This window comes from Nothoprocta perdicaria, unplaced genomic scaffold, assembly GCF_003342845.1.
Source record: "Nothoprocta perdicaria isolate Ctin4 unplaced genomic scaffold, notPer1 scaffold_6, whole genome shotgun sequence".
NCBI lineage: Eukaryota > Metazoa > Chordata > Aves > Tinamiformes > Tinamidae > Nothoprocta > Nothoprocta perdicaria.
Genome location: NW_020455865.1, coordinates 3,261,624 through 3,283,185, shown reverse-complemented (window position 1 = coordinate 3,283,185; position 21,562 = coordinate 3,261,624). Strand labels below are relative to the sequence as shown.

The following is a 21,562-nucleotide window of genomic DNA, read 5'->3' as shown; positions in this document are numbered from 1 at the left end:
CAGGCATTTGTTACATGTGCTCTTGAAACTGTAGTAGGCATCAGTAGTGTAGTAGGCATAAATGTGCTCCAGAACTGGGGTTATTTCTGCAGTATTCTTGTACAAAAGTGTTCACATACCACGTCAGGAAGTGTTGTTTGCTGAGCTTTATTATGAAGCAGCTGATGTCAGTTCCAAGTTCTCTATAAATTTCTGTGGGAATTTGACAGGAACACAGCAAATGCTGCACATAAAAACCACAGTGTAGAATTATTCAAATGTCAGAGTTCATTTTTTTTTCTTTACTTTAGATTTGTCCTTAAGAGCAGCTTCCCAACGCCTTTTTTCTAAGGTGTACAGTCTCATAGCTGCTTGTGCATCCTGAATCTGAAAGAAAACAGAACAAACAGACAGCTTAACAAAATACAGTTGACACAGTTTAAGAACATTATTGTTAATAGGTAGCTAAATCTTCCATCAGTTTTAACGCCTACTTAAAATTAGTATTTCGTAAACTGTCTGTAGTATTTTATCCAACCTGCTATAGTTTAATGACACAAAAAGCTGCTTTTAAGGTATGAGAGAGACAAGAATAAAGCCACAGGCTTCTGGACTGAACCCAGCTGCTAGAAGTAAGAAATTCAGCCAGAAATGTTCCGATGGGATACGTACCGAGCAGTGCTCCGATGTCTGCACTCGGACATTGAGCAGCCTTTCACAGAGCAGTTTCAGTGATGGTCGCACATTCTAGAAGAAAAAAATAGAATTGACCTGTCTCACATTGTTTGGGATCTGTACTGAACAATATATTTAAACTGAAGTATAGCACATCTTTGCTTCTAGTGGTGAGCTGGCAAGAAGCATTAACGAACTTACTCACTGAATTTATGCATAATGGATTTATTCATAATGGATTTATGCATAGGTTTGCACACAATGCTGAGAATTTTGCATGTAGCCCTAACACTTTTTGTTTGTGGTGAGGAAACATGAGGAGCAAGCTGGAAATTGGGAGTCAGCAGCTCAAGACTCAGTTCATCAAGGTGTCCTTTCCTGACTTCTTACCTTGACTCTCTGCCTGAAAGGCTTGTATTTTTGTGTGTCACGAATTTTCTTCTTAGGATGATCGAGAAATAGGACCTGAAAACAAAACAAAACCTATGTATTTCCAGTCTGAAGATTGTTGCAGCTGAAAGCACAACTTTCAGCTCTTTCCTGCCATCCATTATAGAAGACCGTTCCAAGCCATGAATAAACAAGCCTAAGATCAACTAGACTGGCAGGATTCAAGAGCCACAGTACTATTTAACATGAGAAACATTATTCCATCTAGAGGTATCACCTATAGAGACCACTGGCAGTGCTGGAATAACATGATATAACTGGACACCTGTATCTAGTAAAGACATCCAGAGTGCTCCGTTTTGGGGACAAGCGAAGCATACAAACAGTTTTTGTATCATGCTGGTTATTTCCTGAATATTTAGTAGTCCATTCTTAGTTCTATTTGAAACACAGTTCTGAAGCTGAAGAACTTCAGCGGGCAAGTGAAGAGAACTATACTTGATACAGCTTGAAATGACAAGAAACTGAGCCAACAGTCCTAAAGCTGTAGTTTCTTGGCATTGAGTTACGTTCATCTGATCGCTGGGAGATAAATTAGAAATGCAACCAAGCATTGAAATCTTGGGTTCAAAATAACAATTCTGCAGCCACGTACCTTTAAGTCATTGTGTAAAGCGTGTCCGACCAAAATCCTTCCATTTAAGATGTCAGCAACCTCCTTCTGAACAACTTTAAAATCCTCTCCTAAAAATAAGCCACAATGAAACACTTTCTATTAGACATGAAAGGCAACTCAGCAAGCTGCAATTAAAACACTGCATCTTTTGTTTGTGATGGCAGCAGCATCCTTTGAACCCTTGCATGAATGTTTACAGTATTATGAATGCGGACACTACAATAAATACTCTGCTTGTTATAAAAGCATAGAGAATTCCATAAGGAGCACAGCACTTAAAGGAAATGAACTTCTATATTATTTCTATACTATGATTAAAGAAATAGGGCATTTTCATGGGGCACTGGAGACTGCTCTAAATAAAGGACATCTTCCCAAGTTTCTTCCCCAGCATTCACTTTGTACTTTCATGTACTCAGCCTCTAACAACCTTTTATTTTCCATTTTCTAGAATAAAACTAAAACTTTCCCAAGCTCAGACAAGGAGACTTTGTGATAGCCTGCTTGTCCTCCCTTAAGGACATGTTGGAAAAAACCCTCTTACCTGTCTTTATATTCCCAGGGCGAATGCCACTAACAGCTGTTCTGTAATCAGTCACCTCTTCCGTGGGCTTGACATACTTGTCATAAACGCACTTTCCAAACTGGTTCACAATGGACACGCGAGCCACAATACTGTCCTCGCCCTTGGGTCCCACTCCCACCATTTCACAGTCCATGGCCACAGCTTTTGTCAACCTTAAAGACAACAGGACACGTTTGCTGCAGCCTCACGAGGTTCACACATCAATATTTGTCTATCAGCAGACTCAGGAAGATGTCAGCTTGTGCGGCGCCTTTGCAAGTCGCAGGTAGCAGCAGATAATCTCGATCACTGCTACCCCACTGGGACACCACTCACCCTTCAGAAGCCTTTTCTTTAACCAGCACCCGCTCCACAGCCTCTTTGGTTTGGCCCGTTTCAAGTCCCATTTTTCTTCTGGCAACTTTTGCTGCTTCGGGTCCTATTGCTGCTTCAATATCTTTTGGATCAACATCATCAAACCAGATGTCAGCCCTGCGAAATACAAAATTTGGTTACATTTCATAGCATTAAAAAGGACCCTGCATCTTTATAGTGTAGAAAAAGCTTGTTTTTTAATTTTAATCAAGAAATGAGCTCTGTGAAAGCCAGTCCAATACTGACATCCATGCAGTTCTGTTGCTATAGATGAGTAATTGGGGTACTGTATATTTTGCTTCTTCCAAAATTTAGTCTGGAAGAGTGCACCTATTGCAAAAGCTCCTTCTAAAATCCACGTTCACACACACACATGAAGCTTCAAGTACTCACTCCTCTGGCTGTGGCTCCACATGTTCCTCAGCTTTCCTCCTTTTATGCTTTATATCACCCCGCTCCTTCTCAATGGTGCCATTCTTCTTTTTCCCTTTGCCATCCTTCCCGGTGCTGTTCAAAGCCTTGTCCCCCGCAGTCCCCTTGGATTTAGCATCCGAAGGGGGGTTGCCTTCAGCAGAAGCGCTCTTGGTCTTGCTCGCAGACTTGGGTTTCGCCGCGCTCCCCTTCCCCTTGGCGGCTGCCTCTCCTCGGGCGCCTCCTCCCTTGGGCGCCTGCTTCTTGCCGGGCGGTTTCGCACGCGCGGCGTCGGGCTCCTCGGCGCCCTTCGCCTTTTGCTTCAGGAGCTAAAATGGACCCAAAAGAGCAACCCGTGGGTGACCGGGGTGCAGGGCGATCCCGCGTCACCCACAGCAGCAGGATCACTGGTGTGATGGAGCATCCCTTTATCCCGGCATCAGCCCACCTCCCCATCCCGCATCCCCGCAAGGGGGGACTGCCCCAGGCTCCATCCCCAGCGCCTTATCTCCCTCGGTGCCACAAAATCCCCTTAAATCGCTACGGGAATTGGATCCCGTAGGCCTTTAATAAGGCCGTTGGCTCGGCCTTTGGGGCGCTTTAGCGCTGCCTTTGGGACCAAACCGGAGCCCAAACGGGAGCCCAAACCGGAGCCGCAGCCTCCCCGCCGCGGCGCCCTCACCTCCTGCAGCGCCTTCCAGTTCGCCGAGAACTCGTGGGGGCTTCGCGGCGGGGCCGCGGCCACAGCAGCCGCCCCGGGGCCCTTGTGCGGCGCGGCCGCCTGGCTCCGGCCGCGGCTCCGGCCTTTGCCGCGCGCCTTCCCGCCCGCCGGCCCGGGGCCCGGCGCCTTCGCCATGAGGCGAACGGGGAAGGGCCGCGCTCGGCCTTCCGGGAGGCGGCGCGGCCCGAGGGCGCCCGGCCCCGGGGCGGGGAGCGGGGCGGGGACGGGGGACGGGGCCGGGCCGGCCCCGGTGGGACCCCAGGGTCCCGCCTGGCACCCGCAGGGCAGCGTGTGGGCCGCTGGGCCCGGCGCTGTTGGCATCGCGGCCCCACGGTGGTTTTGGGGGCCGTGGGGTGGGCGCAGCCCCGCAGCAGCGTTTGGGGGGCAGCGCTTCAGCCCCCGCAGCAGCTCTCGAGCCCCCGGTTAGGGTCGCTGCCCCGCGGCGGCTCCCCAGGCCCGCTGCAGCCTCCCCGGGTGCCCATCGTGACGGGCCCTGCGCCCCCTTCCCCGCGGCTCCGCGCCGGCCTCCTCCTCGGCTTGCACAACTCAGAGCCCCTTTTCCCTCCCTGTTTATCCGGCTGCTAACCCCGGGCCCCAGGCGCCTGCTGCTGCTGCTGATCTCCATGGCTGTACTAAAGCTGCAAACATTGCGCAAAAACTGTCTTTGCCCCCACAGCCGTTCCCGCAGCGAGTCCCGGCACAGCCCGGCTCCCCCTTCCCGGTCCCTCTGCAACGATGTTTGTTTAAATGTTTATTTAAACTCCCAGCCCGTCGCTTCCGCTCCACGTGATGCTCGGGCTAAACTTTTTAATCCCCCCTTTGGGGCAGCACTTGCTCGGTGGAGTTGGTTGAGGTCCCTCCGACATGATCATCAACGCGATGATCCGAGTGCTCGCCGTGCTCCCGCTGGGATTTTCCTGCTTGTCGCCTTTCCAAGAGGTAGGTTTGACCTCCAGAAAATGCAGTTTCCAGGAAGGCTTCGTTTTGTTTCTAGGAAAGAAGAAGGGGAAAGCTCAGTATTTTCCAAGCCAGAATGTATCAGACCACAGTAATCAAGGAGATAAAACCATTTCCCCTGGGTGGTCATTGTGCTGCATATGCTCGATGCAAAATAAAACCATTAGGACTTGGCATCAATGCTTGTGAAATTGTTTGCTGACATTCCTTCTGGGTTAGGTTAAGCTAAATTATAGTCTTCTATCCGTTTGTTTTTCTTTAAAAAAACAAATGTAAAACTCTAAAGCTGTTCTTCTTGTTGCAGAAGTTTCTCAGAGCTTTGGATCCAGAAGATGTTTTCTCATATTTTGGCACCAACTCGGTTTCTGATGGTATGCAGAGTTCCTTCCTTCTTGATTCTGGAGCACATTTGGCAGTTTATTTCCAAACCTGCATGTTTGATAACGTGAAGAACACTGATGTCCTAACCGTGATCTGACAAGTGTTTAACATTTCAGAGTATTTTACTCATGTAGGTAATCCTTGTTTCACTGTGTAAGCAGTTGAGGAACTGGGTCAGTATTTAAAATCTACTAAAGGAGTTAATGATGAATCTTTTTGCACTTTTCTGTTACAGTCCTCGTTCTCCTAATTGATATTTTTCTACAAAATCGACAAATCCAGGTCATCTGAATGGGAAATTGCAGAGTAAAAACACTTTTCAGTCTATTTGTTATTTTTTTTAATAAGTAAATGGAGATGCTAGTATTCCAGGAATATATTGGTGGTAGTTCAGAGTTAAGATATGTGATTTCAGACTTTCCATGTAAAGATGTTGTGTAGTTGTGAGTTCACCTAATGCTCATCGCAGTGTTCCTGCATTATGCCAATTTGCCCTCCAGTGATATTGAGCATATGAAGAAGTAAAACTGTCTCAGCCTTTGTCAGAGCAAAAAATAAAGCAGATAAATCAGGAGCCTGATTATTACCTTATCAGGTACTCTCTGTGCTTGCCTTATCCTCAGTTTGGAGTCGATAAAAGTACAGTTAAAATTTTTTTAACTATAAAAGTTTTTTTTTGACTATTGACACAATGACCCCACAAGATTGCAGCAATTTAAGAATTGTAAAATTTCTTAATTTCTTTTTTTTTTCCATTTCTTTCAGTTCCTGAGTTCGTTGTTGCTCAGCCAACTTGCCCTTGCAAAGAAGAGCAGATCAGCCTGGTGTCATCGTGTCGGATTCAGCACTGCTCCATTGAGGCCTGGGGACATCTCTATGCTTTCGAGTTCCTGGAGGATCGTGGCCTCCTGTCTGCTTCCTTCACGAGCAATCACATGGTGAACTCGTCCTTCAGCCTGCTGAGGCAACGCTCAGGCAACTGCTTTGCAGGTGGAAATCCACTGTACCCTCCAGGGGCCAAGTGTAGAGTCACTTACTGTGAGGGGCAGCTGGTGAGTATGCTCTGAAGTGATCAGCTTCTCTTATAGCTTTTACAGTCCTTGTACGCTAGGAACTTGATACCCCAAACAATAAATGTCTTGACTGTGTTTAAATTCTGCATGTGTGAACCACTTGTTTGCTAAATCTGAACGTTAAAAGAAGGAGAAATAGGAGGGATATGGCACACGGTTCTCCGTTGAGAGCAGATGTCTTTGGATTAACTCAGAGGTGGAATTTCATCTCCTTTAGCAAGGGGTCATCATTGCAGATGAGGAAAAGCTTCATATCAGACCTGTCAGAAGTGAGGATGTTGCCCTGCTGCAGGACCTTGGCTTCTCCAGACCCCACATTATCTTTAGAAGTGCTGGAAGAGGGGCGAATTCCTCAAGAGGTAACATTTCTGGTCATTTGGGAAGGAAGCCCTAGTCATTCTGTTCTCACAAGCTGTCTTCTAGGCGTGGGATTACATAGATGAGCTCCAGGGAGACATTTATACCTGCAACCCTATGATTATACTTTGATAGATGTATTTCATCTCTCGGAGATGTAAATAATGTGTTTTCATTTAGGTGTTTCTGGGCAGATTAATGCCTGTCAATGGACAGAACTATGTTCTCATACCCCTCTGCTGTTCCAGCACTGCTGATGACTTCTGCAGTGGCCACCTTTTTATCCTTACTTGATTGTCCTGGCTTTGTTGCTCTCACAAGACTGATAGGACACACTGAGAAGGATATTGGTACTGACTGGGGACAGTTTTTGACATGGGTGTGGTGTTTTACACACTAGACTATGAAGTTTGTTATCAAGGATACAGTCAGATCAGAGAAAGCAACAGAAGTGGGAAAGCTGGATAAGTGTCTGGAGGATTGCCTTTGTGGTTGGATATTTCTAGTCTTTTGGGAAAAGGAAGGGATCTGTAGGAGCTTCTGTGTCACCTCACACCTTAAATTCCCTTGTCCCTTTACGCTGTTGAGCAGGGCAGTCTCCTCGCCTGCAGAAGAGGGCCGAGGCAGCTGTCAAACATCTGGAGCTAATGGTGGTAGCAGGTCCTGACGTTTACTCACACCACAAGGAGGACACGGAGCGGTACATTCTCACCAACCTCAACATTGTGAGTAGCTGCTGTTTGAGTTGCTGTCCCGCTTGGAGAGCTTGCAGCCTGCAAGGGAGCGTGGCAGAGTCACTTCTCCTGTAATGGAGCACTGCCTATATGCAGGACATGCCTCTGGGCTCCCATAGGGAAGCCTTACCCTTATACAAGGAGCTGAAGGATAGAAGTGGGTGTTAGAGGCTTTGAGGTTGCAGCTTTGAAGCCTGTGTAGAAAATACAGCCGTTTGTTTCATTACTAACATTGATATATTGCTAATGTCAGATCCAGTAGCAGGAGTTTTATTACCCAAGTCCTGAATCAGTCCCCGCTGACTTTAGGGGTATTGAACCAGATCAACCAAATTAATCTTATGTTTTACACATCAACATTTTGTTTCTATTACAGATTTTTTTTTCTAAATTTCCCCCTTTGCTCTCATTAAGAATTCATTTATGCATTTTGTGTACAGATAGCTGCAAAGTATTCAGCATTCATTTTCCTACCTAATAAAACTGCTTTTCATACATATTTTTATCTCTGCTTCAAAATACCTGAAAATCTAGCAACAGTTTTCATCAACTGACAGATTTTTGTTTTCCAGGTAGCTTATTCCCAAACAACCCATTTATCTCTTTATACCTGCTTTAATGTTGTACTTTGTATTGATTTTCTGATTGCCTCTTATGGTTACCAGGTGTAAACCTGTGTAAATGATTACACCCCTGCTGTTAAGAGCTGCTGGTGTAAATCACCTAAGTACCTTCTTTATTGAATCCCTTTTATCCCTTACCAGGGAGCAGAGCTGCTGAGAGATGCTTCACTGGGTGTTCATTTCAGGGTCCACCTGATGCAAATGATTGTTTTGAGGGAACCAGAGGTAGGCAGAAAAGACTCTTCAAGTCTTATCCAACAGTTTCCAGCTCCAAGGGTTGGTAAAAGCTGTATGAAATGTGCAGACGTGTGCCTTCACTCTAGATGGGGATCAACATCACAACAAATATCACCTCCTCGCTGATCAGTGTCTGTGAATGGAGCAAGAAAGTCAATCCCCAGAATGACTCTGATCCCCAGCACGCTGATGTTGTCCTCTATGTGACCAGGTACTGCAGCTCCCCTGCCCTGGGAAGGTTGAGTTGGAAAAGTGCAGATAAATTTGGGTGAAATTCTAGACCTAACTTTATTAATTGCAGTGGTTCTTTGCTCTTCCCCCTGTGTCTGTCTCCCTAACCTCAGGTTTGACCTGGAGTTACCTGATGGGAACAAGGAGCTACGTGGAGTGACCCATTTAGGTGGAGTCTGTTCCTCCTTCTGGAGCTGCGTTATTACCCAGGACACAGGTTTTGACCTGGGAGTCACCATAGCCCATGAAATCGGGCACAGGTCAGTGAGCAAAGCCCCAGAGCAGCAAAATGCAGGTGCTGTTTTATCCAAGAAAACCCATTTCCCAATTTAAGGGTTCAGGAGAAAGAAAAGTATCTGCTGGTGTTAACAGTGGGCTTCTTGTTGGTTATTCAGAACTTTCGGGTTGAATTCCTTGTATTCCTGCAAGTTCATTCTTTCTACAAGAAGATAGATATTGGAAACAAGTCTCTGGGCTTCTGCTCCTCGGGACATATGTTTTTTCTGTTGCAGTCTTGGAATTCCCCATGATGGAGAGGGAAATCGCTGCAGTAGCAGCGGCTACATCATGGGTTCAGCAGGAAACCACAACAGTGTTGACCTTACCTGGTCACAGTGTAGCCAGGAAGAATTCCTGGCCTTCGTCAGGTAAGTGAGGGGTTCAGTTCTGTGTACATGTGTGCCTGTATGGGAATATTTCCATGAGCTGGGAGCTCAGGAGAGAGAAGGGATAGACAAGGAATAAAAGGGATGTTCCTTGGAGAATAAGGAACTGTGAATTACTTGAGGTTTGTCTATTTACTTATCGCATGTGTCTTTTGCTGAGGTTAAAACCAGACTTTGCTTCAAGTAACTGGAAATTACTTTGGTCAGTGACTGACATGCCTGGGTCATGTTTGACTCTGCAGATACTAGCTCAGCTGGGAAAATTTACTTAAAATGTTAGGGCATCTGGGTTTAAATAAGCACTGTGAACTGGCTGGCTGAGAAACAGGCCTGGGTTTCTGCTGTAACCTCAGCAGAAGGAACTGGGAGCATCTGCAGGCAGTGACATTTTTAGCTGCAGCAGCTAAATCCATCACAGCGCCCTGTCAGCATGTGTTGTCTGGGAAAGCAACAACCCACTCCCAGAATGAAGCTCAGCAGAAGTTTACAAACATGTCACTGTACTTATTGCCCGCAGCTGGGGAGGTTGTATCTTTGTGTCTCTATCAGCACAGGCCAAACAAACTGCTTGAACGACCTGCCGGACATGGAGGGCGGCATCCCTGGGTGGAAGCCTGGTTTGTACTATGGAGCGGATGAGCAGTGTAAAATCGCCTTTGGGAACGTCGCCTCGGCGTGCACCTTTGCTGACAGCAATGTTGTAGGTAGAAAGTGTCTGTCAGTATTTCTGGGGTCAGTGGGGAGATGCTCTGGAGATAAGTCACCTCTCCCTGAATCCTAATATAAAGAGACTGAAGGTGTTCTTCTGCCTCAGACTTTGTGGTAAAGAACAAACCAAAAGGCTTTTAAAATGCTCTCCTCTGTGCCACCGTTTCCTCCTTTGTCCACATAATTCTCGTTTAAGGTTTGGACCATGATTGTAACCAAAATCTCTTGTCCCAACGTGGGTCTGGCAGCACTAGTTCTCTGTGCGCTTATTCAGGCAAGTCCTGGGTCCTCTCTTGGGAAGCTCTTGTTTGTTGGAGCTTCCAGTCTTCCCTCCACCTTTGCAAGTCTGAGGAATGTAGTATGGCTGATAGTTGCTATCTGGATATGCTTGTTAATGGGGAAGCTCTGATCTGGATGAAACTTCAGCTGCTTAAATTGATCCATTTTTAAAGTTACATCCGGCAAAGCTGGCCTTTTGCGAGCCTCACAAATCTTGCCCAACAGCAGGAGAAATTAAGGAACTTGCCACATTGTTGGGAAGCTGTGGGGAAACCAGATGTTCAGGTTGTGCAAAATTTAAATGAAACGGCTTTTGGGCCTGGGGTTAATGAGCCCAAATGACTTCCTGAATACCTTTTTCCTTGCCACACCAGGACATATGTAAGGTTCTCTCATGCCACGTGCAACCAGGAGACAAATCCAGCTGCACTCGGCTTCTTGTTCCCCTCCTGGATGGTACCGAGTGTGGAATCAACAAGGTAAGGAGGCTGCTGATGCTCTGAGGATCAGAAATGGGCATGGGGGCTATGGAGCTCATTAGCTAGCAAGCTGTAGTCAGTAGCTGGAGGGTACCTGGGCCTCATTGGTCCTTGGCCATGAAATTAAGGCCAGGCACTCGAGGCACAAACTGATACCAGCTGATCTTGATGTTCGTTTTGTCTACATCTCTGAAGTTGCTTTGCAGTCCCACAGCCTGATACCTAAGGCATCCTTCAAGGCTGTGCTTTCAACTTGAGATGACTTATCAGTTCTTTGTTTTAACTGAAAGCCCATGTTAGGTCCTAACTAAGCATAGGACTGTTTTCTTCTAACCACCTGTGAGAAAGTAGCTCACTCATCCTGGCTTCCCTGTTGCAGTCTGGAGGTGGGGATTTGTGCAGTAACCCTGCTGTGCTCATCGTGGTGCTGCTGCTCATTCTGTGTATTCTTGGTCGTAGTGGTGCTCCAAGGGCCGGTGCAGCTCTCTGGAAGAGCTGAACCCCCTGTCTGTCGTGCATGGGCAGTGGTCCAGCTGGAGCCCCTTCTCCTCCTGCTCTCGCAGCTGTGGAGGGGGAGTGGTAACGAGGCAGCGGTTTTGCAACAACCCCAGGTAAAGAAGTGGGGATATGGGGAGTTTGCAAGGCTTCTAGGCTAAGGGAGTGTTGCTCTTTGCTTGTGAAGGACCAGCCTCTGTGGAGCTCTTTTCTTATTGCTTCCAGGCCTGCTTTTGGGGGGCAAGAATGCCAAGGACCTGGCATCCAAGTGGAGATGTGCAATACCCAGGTAGTGGTGCTAATTATGTCTTCTGAGCTTTCTGCTTAATGCATGCTAACCCTTTGAGAGCTGTGAGCTTCTGGGCCCTGCTTGTCACAGCTGATTGCTCTAGAAAGATCTAAGATTTTGGCTCTAAAAACAACAGTGTTTTTAACAGTATTTTCCATGTGTAATGAAGAATTTTCTGTATGAGTCTCTAGTAGGACAGGCAGTGAGCAGAGTGACTCTAATGTTAGCTTGCTTTAAAGAGGTGTTTTTGTGTTGTTTCTGTTCTTCTAAGTCCTTTTATTTTATATAAGTATTAAAGATAAAAGCTTCTGAAGAGAATTCTCTGCATATCATGCAGCTTCACTTTGATCTGATGGTCTTTATTTTCAATAGTTCTGCAGGTGTTTTCTTTACCAACCATTCTGTGCTGCTCCAGAGCTGGCTGCCTTTAGCTAGGGTATGAGGTGGTACTTGGGATTCTGTGCTCAGTAACTTCTCTGAAAAAAAAAAATGTGCCTTTTTCACTGGGGTGCAGGCCTGTCTGATGAGCCAGCTGGACTTCATGGCTGAGCAATGTGCAGCAACAAATTCAAAGCCTTTGGCTGTCACCGCAGGAGCGCCATCCTTTTATACCTGGACGACTTCTGTTGGATTTGCCAAAGGTAAGGAGAGACTGAGAGTGTGGGTCTTTGTGTGGCAGGGTGTTCTGTGGCTTTGTTTGTACTGTAAAATCAAAAGGCTTTTTTGCTGTTTTCAATTTCTACTCAATTTTCAATTACTACTTGTTGAGTGGACAATGTGTCTGAATGAGTAATTCCTGTCTCTTCGTATCTGCCTCCTCCAGGGGACTTGCTATGCAAGCACGTGTGCAGAGCAGTGGGAAAAGAATTCATGGTAAGCCGTGCAGCTAGTTTCATAGATGGAACCAGATGTGAGCAGGATGACCCTGAACACCATGGGACTTTCCATCTGTGTGTCGTGGGAAGCTGCAAAGTAAGTGACTACTGGCCCTGGGTGAACCTCAGACTTGTCACCTGTACAAGAGAAGTCAATATCTAGGAGCAAGGGAAGAAACGTGCTGTGTCCCAAACAGAAGAGCAAGCTCTCCTCAAAAGAGGAGTTTTGTGTTTTTTAGCTTATTGGAAGTAGTCCAGCTAACCTAGTGTGCTGTCTGTGCGTCCAGTGCCAATGCCCTCTAGATAAGATATTCTGCTAATTGCACAGTACGTACAGGAGGCTGTTCATCCCTAATCCATGCCACAATTGCTCTGTGCTTTGGTTGAAGAGACATCAGTAGCAGTTCTGCTTATGTAGTGTAAATAGCCCCGGGAAATGCTGATTCTTCTGGAGAGCGGTTACACGATGTGAATGTATTGTCAGTGACAAAATAAGGAGTAAAACTTGGGAACTGTACCTCCCCAAGTTGATTTGATTTGTTGGAATCGCTCTCAAAATGGAAGTGTAACAATTGTTCTAAGTTTTGACAAGAGAAAAGTATTCTTTCATGATGAACTTGATTTTCAGTACCTGTAATTTAATAAAGGCTCAGTGCTGAACCCCATTGCCTTTTGCCTTTTGTTTCTTTAGGTTCCCAGAATAGAGTTAAATTTTGTGGATTTCTGATTCTTCAAGTGTTCATAGTGCTTGGTAATGCATTTCCAGCAAGTGAACAGCAGAGGGTGTGGGTAAAGCAGTCTAACCCCTTGGAGTGAGGATTGAATCTTTTTTTTTTTTTTTTTTTTTCCCTGAGGGTATTCACGGCCCTGTTCTGGACTGCTTCTTTTGGGGAAATACATAAGCATACAATTAATGAGAACTTGTGTACTCTGCTAAGACTTTTTAGTCCCTAGTTTTGTGTACTGCTCTTCAATGGTAGAATTGGACACACATGTAAGTGTCTTCTTCCTACAAATGAAGAGGGCAGTTTAAGGAATTCAGGCAGTTTTGCTTTGATGTACTTGTTTTCTTCTCAAATAGGCAAGTCTTGACAAACTCTCTCCTTTGCTCAGGTATTCGGGTGTGATGGTCAGATGGACTCCAAGAAGACAATGGACTCTTGTAAGGTCTGTGGGGGTGATAATACCACATGCACCAAAGTGAGTGGATCTTATGCAGAAGGAAAAGCTAAAGGTGTGTAGCCCTCAGCCCCAGGCTTGATATTATGATGCTGTTTGTAGAAGATGCTGCTGCATTTGGTACAGATCTAGCTCTTGCAGTGATCACACCTAATTAGCAGGAGAGGACATAGCAAAAACAAAAGAAATATGAAAAACAGGGCAGGGGATTCATTTAATACATTTAAAATACATTAAAAATACATTTTTGGGAGTGGAATTCACCCACACTTTGATCAGGCCAAGCTGATAGAGCTAAGGTCAGGGTGAATTTAGCCTGATGGGCATCACTACTACATCCACGCGTTTTTGATTAGCTCTTTTTGATTCTGCTTGCAATTAAGCTCTGTTACTGTCCAATAAGGCTTGTCCTCTGATGGGTGGTATGCCGACAAGGTGAAATAGGGATGCTCTGTAATGCCCATCTTTTTAATAGATGCCAAGCAAAAGAAGGTGACTGGATCTTATTTCTAACCTTCCAGAGTACGTCACTTTTCTGTCCCTGCCTTACAACAGTACCTTCATCCGTGTTATCAATCGGAAACCCCTCTTCACACATTTGGGTGAGTTGAGTGAAAAGGAGAGGAGAGGCTCCAGGCAGTGCTAAGACATGCACTAAAAACGAGAGAAAAGGGTATGTGGGAGGAAAGTGCTTGATGATCGCTTTGTGGGATGCTCTCGGGTGGGAGCTGGTAGAAGCCATGCTTTTTGGGATGTCTAATATAGATCAGACCAGTTTCTAGGGAGTCTAGAGCTGCCAACACGAGGGGATTCTTTGAGCACATCATATCTCTTTACCTCACTGCTCTTTTTGCTCTCCTAGCTGTGAAAGTTAAAGGCGAGTATGTGGTTGCTGGAAAGGGAAAGATCTCATTGAATGTCACCTATCCGTCTGCTCTGGAGGACAGCCAGATCAAATACAAAGTGTTTCTCACCAAGGGCAACTTGCCAAGCCTCGAAGAAGTCCATGTGGACGGGCCAACCCAAGAGGAAATTGAGATACAGGTAAATTAACATTTAAAGGAGTCAGATTTGACCAGATTGTCTTCACATATGTGGCTCTGTTGCAGAGCAGAAGGTTTCATGTCCGAGAGCACTGGAGATGATGATCATTACCCTTGGTGAACACTATCTTGGGACAGGTTGAGGTTGTGCTACATACAGCCTTTCTGCGGGCCTGGGTAATGGATGGGATAAAGATGCGCTGAGTTAGATCTCTTGCTTGGCTTGATCTTTGAGTGCTCTGTACACAGAGCTCACAGGCTCAGTATTCTCACTGCATCTGGGAAGGGCTGAGAGTCACAGCTCTGAGGCTCAGGACTGAATGGAAGAGGAGTCCAGCTTCCCTTCTAAGCTCTGTCTCTAGTTATAGGGGTCTGTGTGTTGATTGCATCCTTTTCCTTCACCAGGTCTATAGAAGATATGCAAAAGAATATGGCAATGCCACCAATCCAGACATCACCTTCAGCTACTTTGTGCCAAAAGAGGACCCATCGTATGTGTGGATTCCTCAGAAGGGGCAATGCTCTGTGACCTGTGGGGAAGGTGAGGTCAGCAACCTCCTCTGTCAAACACCAAGCCCAGCAATAGGGCTCTTGAACAAGTGATGATAGATAACCTATTGTCAAAATGGAAAGATGACTCCAAACTAGTCGTTTGTGAAAGGCAGCAAGGTTATCCATCAAATACCTTCTCTTCTGAGATGTTCATCTAGGAGACTCACCTTAAAACACGTGAAGAAAGCTATGCTAGAAATATGGTTTTTGTGTGCTTGTAGAAAGCCTGCATTCCCAAATATACCAAACTTTCTATGTGGATAATTAGGTTAAGGGCAGTTACAGCATCTTCCTGGAATAATAGAGGCCAACTGTTTACTTGATTTAGAACATCCTTTCCCTTTGATTGCACTTCCATTCCTAGGGACTCGCCTGGTGGATCACGTGTGCTTTGACCAGACAAAGAATGAAACAACAGAGGATCAGCAGTGTCTGGGGCTCCCACAGCCCCACTCAGAGCAGGAGCCCTGTGCCATGGGACCGTGTCCATGTCTGTACAGGTCAGTGTCCCGCAGTGATTAGACTTGAATCTCCTTTCACTCTGGAAAACAGTAGCTCTTGCCCTTTCTCTGCCAGCTCATCCAATTTCTGCAGTATAGTTCGCACTATGCAGGATGGAAAAAAGGGTGTGTGTCTGACTCTTCTTAATTACAATAATTTTTACATGTCATTTTGTAGTCAATAATATGAATAATAAACCTCCACGGTTTAGGTGAGATATTGGCTGATCCAATTACTTCCTTTTTAGGTGGAAGAAATCTGAAAGAGATGAGTGCTCTGCTGTCTGTGGAACTGGAGTTGCTCAGCAGAACCTGACCTGTGTTCAGTCTTGTGATGCATTGGAGACTGTCGTGGACCACAGCTTGTGTGCAGCAGAAGAAAAACCCCTCTCTGTTGTGCCGTGCGTGGTTAATGTCTGCCCTTTAGGCTGGGACAAAGTGAGTCTTTTGGCTTGGGTTAGATTAGGTCCAGACGGAGAAGCAGTTGCCATTGTGTGTTTGGTTCTTGTTGCTCTCTCCTGAGGAGGAAGACACACGCTTGCTGCAGCCTTTGGAGTCGTTTGGGCATATCCAGCTGGAAAATCAGCCTGTGTATGTCTGGAGCCCTCTGTCTGGAGAGTGTTCTGTCTCCTGTGGTCAAGGTGAGGTCTTTCAATGCTGCAGGAAAATGTTACTTGGCTGTGCGTGAGCCTAGAAAGCTGGTTAAGAACCCAGTCCTTCCCCTCTGTGGATGTAAGGGTATATGTAGCTGTGGTCACAAATCTGTTGAGTCTCAAAGAGACAGAAATGTCTGGCCCAAGATAGGGAATAGGTCAAGTCTGGCTGTGGCCTGCTGTGATCCAGAGTTGGGGGGAATGAGTGGAATGAAGATGCTAGAGGGTTGAGTGCTTTGTGCGTGCAGACGAGGCTGGCACTACTTCTGTCACACTTGTTTTTGTGTGCCATACAGTAAGAGCACTTTTTTTTTAGGTACAACTCGGCTACAATACGTATGTGTGGCATTTGACACCAAAGGAGAAACGCAAGAAGAAAAATGTCACCCAGTGGCAAAGCCAGAGAGCAGGATAGAAGTTTGCAATGCTCATCCCTGCCCACCAAGGTAAAGGAATTAGAGGGAAGGAATCTGGGATGACTGCTGTGAGAATTAAGACAGCCAGGTGCATGTTCCTTAGGATTTATGGGCAGTTACTGGAGTGACTGAGCAATCTTTCAAACGCTATCCAGTGCGTATGTGTGTATTGACAAAATTGTGGGTGTACTTCCATAGACTTGTCCTTAAAATCCATGGAAAACAGGGATGATGGCTGGAAGTACTTGCTGATGGATGCCTTATTTGTAGGTGGCAGTACAAAATGGGCGCGTGCAGTGTCAGCTGTGGAGGAGGAGTGATGCACAAGGTCCTCTACTGCGCGAGGGAGACGGGGGACAAGGAGGAAGAGGTGGTAGCAGATGCCCAGTGCGATGCTTTGCCTCGCCCGGAGGAGCAGGAGCCGTGTCATTTGGAGCCGTGTCCTCCAAGGTCAAAATGGTCACAGCGGCATGTGTGAGGAAGTGTGGTTGTAAATATGGTGATGGTAAATATGCAGGAAGGGGCCTGGGTCTTAGCGTTCCCTTCAGACAGGAGCACAAGTTTTGTCTCCCAATGGGAAGTGGATCATGTCCCAGTAACCTAAAAGTGGAATTAATTTGCCTGGTTCAGGGTTGAGAAATGGGGCAGAACTTGCCCTGTCTTGTTTGCCATGAGGCTTGAAAGCTGCTGTCATCTGAACTCCTTTTACATGGTACAGATGTGGTCTCAGGATAGAATAACCCCAGGGCGGTTTCTAATCTGCTTCTTCCAGAATGCTATGTATTTTGGAGGGAGCTAAAATTGCTGTTGCTGTTAAACCTGTTTATATCACTCTGGGGAAAACCATAATGGATTTATAGTAAGACTCAATGTACATTTGCAGTCTTTGGGCTTCCTGGAAAATGTGCATACCTTCCTCTTGGGTCCAGTTCCAGGCCTTTTCAGACTGCCTGACCTTGCCTCGGAGTCTGCTCTGCAAGTACCACAGGCAGCAAAGTGTGGAAGGGGGAAGGAAGCTGCTGAGAGCAGGGAAGGAGGGAAGGACGAGGGAGCCACAGGACATCCTCTGCGGTGAGAGGCAGTCAAGAGAAGGGAATCATCCCTTACTCATTTTTCTTCTCCCTCTTGTCCTCTGTCAGGTGGAAGGCAGCCCCAGTTGGCCCCTGTTCCTCCACCTGTGGACCTGGCTTAGCTGTTCAGCAGGTGACCTGTGTTCAGATGCACCAAGGCCAGGAGATGCTGTTGGAAGATCACTTATGTCCGGCGTCGGAGAAGCCCCTTACCAGCATCCCCTGTGTCATCCGAATGTGCTCCTATGAGTGGGGCTTCAGTGAATGGACAGAGGTATTGGCCCTTGTCCACGTGCAATTCTGGGCGTCCAGCACAGCAGTTCAGTAGCCATTTGCTCTCATAAATGATACAAGGGAGAAGCACTACTTCTCTAATCCCATGTGCTGATACATAGAGGGCTTCCCCTGGGAACGAGGGCCAGCTTTGTTATTTCCATCTTAGAGCTGAAAAGACTAGACCACAGAGAGGCCAAGTGACAAGATGGCATCGGTGATAGAAGATTAGACACTTTGAATCATGCCTGAGCCAATAAATGAACTTATTTTTGCATACTAAGTAAAACATAAAAAAGCCTGTGGGTTTCTTCCTCTGCAGTGCTCAACTTCATGTGGGAATGGTGTTCAGACCCGTCAGGATTTCTGCATCAACCCGCTGACCCGTAAGCGTGTGAGCCCCGTCTTCTGCAGGCACTTCCCCAAGTCCATCGTGCTGCGTGGCTGCTCCGCGGGGCCCTGCCCCGAGCAAGCCGTGGTGGCCAAGCCCCACGGAGCAGAGCTGCACGCCGTGACACCAGCCGCACGTCCGGCCACTGCCGTAACTGCCACGCGGGCAGGATATAAGGGCCTAGATCTTCTTCCGTCTCCTCTGCCGCCTCTTCCTCAGGAACCAACAGAGGAGAGTGGTGGAGGTGAGAAGGATGCTACTAAACAGAATTAGGAGGCCACTGCGTGTGGCGGTGTTGCACTGACCCTGCTGCATGCTGTTCGTGGTGCCATGAGGGGAGCAGGGCCGTGTTTGAGCAGCTGTAGGTCTTTCTGGATGTGTTCCTTGTCTGTCTCTGTTGCGCAGATGTCTGTGGGAAGCTCTTACTTAAAGCCACCGGCATCATCAACATGACGGGTGTGGAGAGCAGGGACTGCACGGTGACCGTTGGCCGTCCTCTCGGGGAGGAGATAACAGTCAGCGTTCTGGAGAGCTCCCTCAACTGCACTGCAGGTGCTGGGCATTTTTCCTTTGGGAAATCTGCCCCTCATCCCCCATGTGCTGCCCTGAATGGATCTTGCTGCCTCGGATCCTGTGTGATGTCTCTGAGATGCCACGAACTTCTTCTGTCCCACCAAGTCTTTTTTGGGGAAGACTAAACTAAAATTGGACTTCTTTAATCTCATATCTATCAACAAAATAAAGGAGTTTATGGGCTTAAAGGAGCTGCCCATTATGGGTTGCTATAAACTGTCTGTAACGCATCCTTTTGCTGGAATCAGAAGTTACGTTGGTTAACTGGACTGTTTTCCTTACAGACTTTGATACGATAGGGACAAGAAGCAGACATTACTAGATTCCTGACCTGTGTAAAATAGACTAATCTCTGACCTAAATTATTTAAGACTTCAGACTAAGTTATTGAATTTAAAGTAAAAGTGAGCCTAGTCTCTGTTCCTCTCCATTCCAGGTGAGTTCCTGCTGTTTTCTGGGCGCATGATGTGGCGGAAGGGCTGCAGGAAGCTCCCCTTGTCACTGATCAATTCCAGAACAAATACCCTGCTTGTGAAACAGAGGCTTTTGATGCCAGGGAACGGAGTCATTCTTCAGTACAGCAGCAGAGTGGCAACTAAAAAATATTACCAAGGTACCTTTCTAAAATCGTCACTATTCTTTGGATTGAGGGACTCATGATGAGGCCCTTAGAGTTCTTCAGGTCATGGCTGTCCGTGGGAATGTATGGAAGCTTTACTTCATCTCTAGGTGCTCATTACCCATTTTTAGAGGAGTGCTGGAATGAATATTATTTGTGGACTATCCACCCATTTTAAGGACAAACCCTTTTGTAGAGTTTGCTGGTGCTTGGAGGTCCTCAGATGAAAAGTCTTAAGGAAATTTTTACGAATGTGTTAAATTTAAAACTTTTTTTCCTTGGAGATGCTAGGAACTTCCTAAAGCATCTTCTCTCCTGCTCCCCTTTCTTTCTCTCAGACTGTGACAAGCAGCTGTTTGGTCCCCAAGGTGAAATAGTTTATCCTGTGCAGTCCTCTGGTCAAAGGCAAGGCGTGTGTCGGACCTTCATCAACGTGGCCCCTCGGCACCGCGTCGCCATCCACGCCCTGTACATTGACCTGGGCCATGACAGCAACCAAACGCAGTCGAACTATGTCCTGGTGAGTCAGAAGCCTAAAGAAGAGCATGAAGATCTCTAACCATGAGATTTTCATCCAGATAGAGAGTTAAAAGTATATCAAAAATCCTAGGGAGTCGGATTCTGATCTCTTCTGCAAATGCAGTTATGAATACAGAAGACATCGGGATACTCAGTTACTTTTTCTAAGCTATATTTAGGGCAGCTTTTTCCCCAAGTGACCAATTGGCAAGACCCTAATGTTTGGTGGGTGCAGGACTTGTAGGGTGCTATGAAATAATGATATTTATTTTTATTCAGATCCGTGATGTAAACACCATGAAGATGATGGTTTTTCATGGAAAACAACAGTTCTTCTGGGAATCAACTGGAAGCCAAGTTGAAATTGAATTTCATGAAAACGTTAAGGAACACAGAACGGGTTTCTGGGCTGAATATCATGTTGCTAAGCCCAAATAACAAGTGCCAGGACCACTTCAAGTGGAACAAGTTAGTTATTGCTGCCCTATCATGCAAGTCATTCAAGCCCTTTGCCTTTGCTTCCCTAAATACTGAGTGAAAACAGTAATATATACCCAAGCCTTTGGGGTGTCAGTTAATATTTATAAACTTAATGCCAAAGACATTATGTAACTACCAAACATTTAGTAAATAACCCTCAGGGGCTTTCTGTCTGTATAGAATGGTATTAATACAGTTAGTGACTTGGACACTAAGTCCTAGGGTTGATCACTTGTTTTCAGTGTCCCATCACAAGCCTCTCTTATGCCATAAGCAGCTAAGATTATGATTTAATCATTAAGCTCACACTCCTGAAGTGTAAATGCCCCTTAGAAGTCCCCAGGTCTGTTTTACACATCAATTCATGTGTGAGGACAGAGACCTACCTGAGAATAGGATATTAGGATGGAAGGACTAGACAAATGCATGAGGGCAAAACAGTTTCTTTGCAACCACTTCTGTGGTGTTGCTACTACTTATTTGACAGTGACACAAGTACTTCTTTCCCCTGAGAAAATAAAACACTATGAGAAAATATCTGTTTCTTAACAGTGAACTTGGTGCCGAGATGTATTTAGTCAGATAGCAACAGTAGCTGTGCTAATAATCTGCTCAAATCTTCACTTCACAGGAACTGTGCAGTGAGAGATTGTTGAGGCTGCATGTGACTATGAGTTGTAGCAAGAAGGAATGTTTTAGAGAAGTAACAAATATTTTCTCAAGTTTGGTTTAATCATATATGTAGTGCATATATAGATATAAATATCTTGAACATTTTCAGAAGTGTCTTCCTGCTTTGGTCCAGGTTTGTTGTAACATGCTGCTAAAGAAGTCTTTTCCAGGCCTGGAACTTGACTGGACACCCCTGTTCTTCCAGTCCCTCCTTTTATCTCAAAGGCAGAACTTCTAAGAGTTTTCATGTTAAATTCATGTTCACTTTAAACTTCACGTTTCCCTTTCTCCCTAGCATGTGCTGGCTGTGTGGGTAACTACGCAACCCACCAGTGGTTGGATAGGAGCAGTAGGAGCTGGAGCTGCAGGTTTCTGCTCCCAGCTCTACTGCTGACTTGTCTCTGTGCCCTTAGACAAACCAGCAGCTCAGCACTAGAAGTAAAAGGG

The 21,562-nt window shown here is 46.2% G+C and overlaps 2 protein-coding genes across 2 annotated transcripts; one reads left to right on the top strand and one right to left on the bottom strand.

The window, feature by feature from the left end:
- Positions 1-22: 22 nt before the first annotated feature.
- On the bottom strand, positions 23-3,927 carry REXO4 (REX4 homolog, 3'-5' exonuclease). Its single transcript, XM_026049569.1, has 8 exons — positions 3,754-3,927; positions 3,054-3,400; positions 2,622-2,777; positions 2,265-2,458; positions 1,700-1,788; positions 1,045-1,119; positions 652-726; positions 23-366 (listed from the first exon to the last, which is right to left on the bottom strand). Exons 1-8 carry the CDS (start codon positions 3,925-3,927, stop codon positions 268-270), a joined length of 1,209 nt encoding a protein of 402 aa, XP_025905354.1. The 3' UTR covers positions 23-267.
- Positions 3,928-4,656: 729 nt separating this feature from the next.
- Positions 4,657-21,086, top strand: ADAMTS13 (ADAM metallopeptidase with thrombospondin type 1 motif 13). Its single transcript, XM_026049482.1, has 30 exons — positions 4,657-4,731; positions 5,054-5,120; positions 5,896-6,182; positions 6,421-6,562; positions 7,152-7,285; positions 8,059-8,142; positions 8,241-8,365; positions 8,499-8,645; positions 8,898-9,032; positions 9,600-9,750; positions 10,412-10,516; positions 10,976-11,127; positions 11,237-11,300; positions 11,815-11,941; positions 12,124-12,272; positions 13,289-13,409; positions 13,876-13,956; positions 14,217-14,398; positions 14,803-14,938; positions 15,314-15,449; positions 15,698-15,887; positions 15,973-16,090; positions 16,419-16,548; positions 16,789-16,968; positions 17,658-17,862; positions 18,184-18,496; positions 18,658-18,804; positions 19,262-19,438; positions 19,783-19,964; positions 20,243-21,086. Exons 1-30 carry the CDS (start codon positions 4,657-4,659, stop codon positions 20,399-20,401), a joined length of 4,401 nt encoding a protein of 1,466 aa, XP_025905267.1. The 3' UTR covers positions 20,402-21,086.
- The last annotated feature ends 476 nt before the right edge of the window (positions 21,087-21,562 follow it).

Bases quoted from the DNA above. Each gene is read 5' to 3' on its own strand.
- REXO4 (XM_026049569.1), bottom strand. From the start codon at position 3,927: ATGGCGAAGGCGCCGGGCCCCGGGCCGGCGGGCGGGAAGGCGCGCGGC. The intron at 3,401-3,753 runs GTGAGGGCGCCG...GGTCCATTTTAG, and splicing joins ACTGGAAGGCGCTGCAGGAG to CTCCTGAAGCAAAAGGCGAA. The intron at 727-1,044 runs GTAAGAAGTCAG...TTTTTCTTCTAG, and splicing joins CTTTCAGGCAGAGAGTCAAG to AATGTGCGACCATCACTGAA.
- ADAMTS13 (XM_026049482.1), top strand. From the start codon at position 4,657: ATGATCATCAACGCGATGATCCGAGTGCTCGCCGTGCTCCCGCTGGGA. The intron at 5,121-5,895 runs GTATGCAGAGTT...CATTTCTTTCAG, and splicing joins CACCAACTCGGTTTCTGATG to TTCCTGAGTTCGTTGTTGCT. The intron at 8,143-8,240 runs GTAGGCAGAAAA...CCTTCACTCTAG, and splicing joins TTGTTTTGAGGGAACCAGAG to ATGGGGATCAACATCACAAC.